The following is a 4094-nucleotide window of genomic DNA, read 5'->3' on the forward strand; positions in this document are numbered from 1 at the left end:
TGATTCTTGTCTTCCCGCTGTTCGCTGCTGCTTTAGAGCTCTAATCTTCTGCTTGGGACGCGATCATTTCCACAGCAACCGGGGGGGGGGATGTCGCAAGCGGAGGATTATGACCTCAGCTGAAGGAGTAACGAAGAGAAACATGGTACCTGGTGTGAGCGGGGTGTGCTGCTGGAGGATCGATGTCCCCCTGGGATCTGGGGCTGCCCTTGGCCGTAGCTGCTTCAAGAGCTCCTGGAGCAGACCTGCTGACGTTGATACTCTTGTCCTTTGGGGTTTTTTTTTCCCCTCAAATTCCGTGGAACCAATTCACAGGAAAACCATTTTGTTGGAGGGGGTTGTGTGTGAATTGGATAGCTTTCGACATAACGACGTTCTGGCCTTTCAGAAGAGAGCGTGCTGCTATTTTATCCATGCAGTGCAGAATTGATTATCGGAGGCCAGGAGCATGGGCTGCTCCAGTTGTAGGAAATATTGACCATTTCATAAAGCAAGGAGACAAATCCCTAGCGAGGAAGCCCAGCCAGTCTTTGTCAGTTGCCAAGTCTGCTGTTGTTGAGACTATTTAAATACTTCTGAACTCCAGGACCCATAGGGCTGACAGAACGAGGCCTACCTTTAGACATTGCATCTCCTTATGTGATTAAAGGCGTGCTAACTGGGTTTGGCTTCCCTGGTTTAAACCACGCTAGAATATTGAAAGGCTTCATTCCCTGCTGGAAGGTCAGAGGAGTGATTTCTTTGTGCGACGACCTGAGTTGCGTTCCCAACATTTGCCACTGCCTTCTTTTGGGCTGTCGTGATGCGTTGCTCCCGCGTGGCTCACACCTGGCCTCCCATTCAAGTCTTTCTTTTGGATACCCTTCAAGGAGTGAGAATGAGGAAGCCTGCCTTGACCTGAGTGGTCACCCACCTTTCTGTCTTTGGAGTTAATCCTCAGCTGAGTGGAAGTGCTTCGGTGCTGACACCATTAGGAGTGCCGTTCCTAATCCATCTTCTCTAAACATTTATGTTTTGATGCAGATGTTTATTGCGCTCCTCGCTGAGCTTTTGGCCAAGGGAAATGTTTCCCTTAAAATAAGATCTGTTGCTCTAACCTCTAAAACACCCAACGCATTTTTGGGCCCTTGTGTAATAGCAAGATGTGAGATATTTCCTTTAAGCTTTTAAGGGGGTTTTAATGGTGAGTTTTGTTTTTTTTTTGGTGCACTTCTGACGTTCCCAAGCTTTTCTATGTGCCGGGCACAGGCACGTGGCAGCGTTCCCCATCCTGCATTAAGTTGGTGTGCCTCTTTCCATTTCCTTTCTGTAGACTTCGAGTCTTCCCTCTTCTTCACTGGATTCTTTTTCTCCCACCTCCAGAGAATGCAGAAGAGGGCTGAGCGCTTCAACGTGCCCGTGAGCCTGGAGAGCAAGAAGGCAGCGCGTGCAGCTCGGTGAGTCCAGGCCTGGAGCTTTGTCCCCTTTTCTTACCTGGGACAAGAGCTCGGGGCACAGATAGCACTCAGTTGTGTTGGTTTGATGTGGAGGTGGCTCTTCTCTCTTTGAAATAAGCGAGGATTTGCTGTTGGCACAGTAAACCTACGTAGGAGTTACTGGGGTAGTTCCATTAGCCAGTAACACCTGGATTCCAGCTCCTCCCGACCAGTTTGGCCGAGGTACACTTAAGAAAAGCATTTTAAGGAAGAATTCATGCTGCGCTGACTGAAGGCTTGATGTGTGAGATACTCACCCACCTTACGTTTGCCCGAGTGTCTCACTGAGCTCTGTTTGCTTTCTGCAGGTTTGGTTTGGCCACAGTTTCGACAAAAGGTGAGGAGGTGAAGCAGAACCGATTCATGGAGTGAGCTTACTGCAAATATTTATTTATTCCTGGGGGAAAAAAAAAAGGAGAAGTTGCTGGTGAGGCTGCCTTTGATTTAACGTCTGTCCACGCCCAGGATCTCTGAGCAGGAATTGTAGAACTGGGATGGGAAAGATGTGTAAAGTCTTATGGGTGGGAAGGGCTGGCTTGGGGATGAAAAGAATTTGGAGACGCATCCTTTAGTGGATGATATAGAAACTGGGAGAAATGGGACAGCAGTTCTTCACCAGCTGGTGGTCAGGCTGCTGAGTGATTGCTTCCAGCGGTGCTGTGACTTCACTGCTCCCCTTTTCAGATAAGCTGCTGCTCCAGATGTTTGTTTCCTAACTGAGTTTTCTGTTTCCTTCTCATCTCAGGTCTCTCTGCAGACAGCAAACCTACGGTAAGAGATGCTTCTTGTTCCTAAATTTCCCCTGCTCAGGCTCTTAACACGGGTTGTAATTTGTGCAAAGAAGTTCCTGCCCGTGGGAGTAAAGAGAACCATCAAAATGGTCCAAGAACAACATCTGTAGAGTGGGGGCTGATGGAGCTGCCTGCCTGGATGTTGTGCTTGCATCGAGTTTGTAGGTTCCCATCCCTCTACGGTGTTTGGCAGGAAACTCCCAGGCAGGCTGAGTGCTCTGCTTGGTCAGGGGACCCGATGAGATGTGTTTTGAAAGAGAGAGGCTGCAACAACAGCTTCTTAAACTACAGCAGCCAGAGAGCAGTGGCAATTCTAGGAGTACTGGCAAGGTTGCCTAAGGGGCTTTGTTTTCTGTTTGTGCTGGCCGTGCTGCAGGGCAGGTAACAGGTACAGCTGGCTCCCAGGAGCAGTCTGAACCTGCTATCCCTGCAGGAGGGGACCACCAGCCCGGTGCTTGTCCTCTGCTTGTTCTGAGCAGGCTGGGGCTGCTCCATCCGGGTTCTGCCTCGAGGCCCAGCTTCCCAGCAGCACCAGCAGAGGCTGCTGAGTCCTGGGGGAGCACGGCACCGAGGGCTTTTCTCTGGGGGTCGCAGCACACGCTCCGTTCTGGCACAGCCTTCCCCACCATCCCCGCAGCTCGAGTGACGGTGATTTTAAAAACTAGTTTCCTGTGTCTTTGTAGGTAAACATGGATAAATTAAAGGAAAGGGCTCAGAGATTTGGGTTGAATGTCTCTTCGCTCTCCAAGAAGGTAAGGTGCATTGGCCTCCAGGACATTCTTTGCACCTCCAGGGCTCCAGCTCGTAGCACGCAGCGGCCGTTCAAAGCCTCCTCGCTGCAGGAGGTTTTACGTCGTGTTACGAATGCAGCAGTGTGGGCTCCGGGCCCCGGGGGACTCTTGTCAACATCATTTCCTTCATCTTTCCCTCTGTTTGTTTTGCGTGAGGCTTAATATGGTTTTTGAGCAAGTTGTGACGGGTGAATAGAGGTGTTGAATGTGAAGGTTATTGGTCTGACTTGGACCCGGGAAGGAAGGCTGGGTAATTGGTTCGCGTTCGGGCGTTGGAGGCGCGCTGTGTAATGTGCACATTTCTGGTCGGGGTAGAAGTCAGGTCTGTAAAGACCAAGGTAATGAGCTCTCTGAAGAGAAGGAAGCTGGAGCTCCCTGGTAGGAAGTCATTCTTTGAAATACAAATGAGGTGAATTTTGGAGGGGGATGAGTTTGGTCTCAGAGCTTTGGAGAAATACCCACGAGCTTCTGAGCGCCGTCTCCCTCCGGTCCTTGTATGGGGCAGCTGGTTTCGTGGATACCTTTGTGTGTTGGGCAGGGAATGGGGCAGTGGGACGTGGGGCAGGCAGCGGGGCGTGCTGGGGACACGCGTGGCTGTGGTCATCCCCTGATGATCCAGGAGAAGGTGAACGTGGCATGGTTGGTTAAAGCAGGAGTAAGGATAAATATATACACCCTGAGATGAGCACAGCATCCCGTGTGTGCTCCCCGAACGGACACGGCCCGTTCCTCTTCTGGCCTTTAATGAACCTTGTGCTGCAGCACTGCTCAGAAATAGCGGAGAGTGGAAAAAGAATTGTCCAGTTCTAACAGCTGGGTGATGTTGGCATGGAGACTTCTCCTCTCAGTCTGGAAAGGGTAAGAGCTCGGGGAGGTTTGTCTTCCCGCATCCCTGCGAAATGAGCCCCTCTCCTCCTCGAGGGGATGGATTTGACCTTTTTTGCTGCCTGTTTCTCTATGTATGAGCGTTCTGCTTTATTCCACCGGCCCTGGGAATTCACTGATGTAGAAAATATCTGGCATTGGAGGTCGCTGTT

The 4094-nt window shown here is 50.8% G+C and overlaps 1 protein-coding gene and 1 long non-coding RNA gene across 2 annotated transcripts in view; both read left to right on the forward strand.

Moving 5' to 3' along the window:
• The window catches only part of SARNP (SAP domain containing ribonucleoprotein), a gene marked incomplete in the record, with an annotated part of 27979 nt that overhangs the window by 4523 nt on the left and 19362 nt on the right, over window positions 1-4094 (forward strand). Inside the window, 4 exon segments of the mRNA XM_021382832.1 lie at window positions 1363-1436; window positions 1784-1812; window positions 2221-2246; window positions 2950-3018. Of these exon segments, the coding sequence (XP_021238507.1) occupies window positions 1363-1436; window positions 1784-1812; window positions 2221-2246; window positions 2950-3018 (198 nt within the window).
• Window positions 3025-4094, forward strand: part of LOC110391110 — a 4892-nt gene continuing 3822 nt past the window's right edge. Inside the window, exon 1 of the long non-coding RNA XR_002433983.1 lies at window positions 3025-3915. This is a non-coding gene — a long non-coding RNA (uncharacterized LOC110391110). The remainder of the gene's footprint in view (window positions 3916-4094) is intronic.

The sequence above is a fragment of the Numida meleagris genome, unplaced genomic scaffold (genome assembly GCF_002078875.1).
Source record: "Numida meleagris isolate 19003 breed g44 Domestic line unplaced genomic scaffold, NumMel1.0 unplaced_Scaffold296, whole genome shotgun sequence".
In the NCBI taxonomy this organism is placed as follows: Eukaryota; Metazoa; Chordata; class Aves; order Galliformes; family Numididae; genus Numida; species Numida meleagris.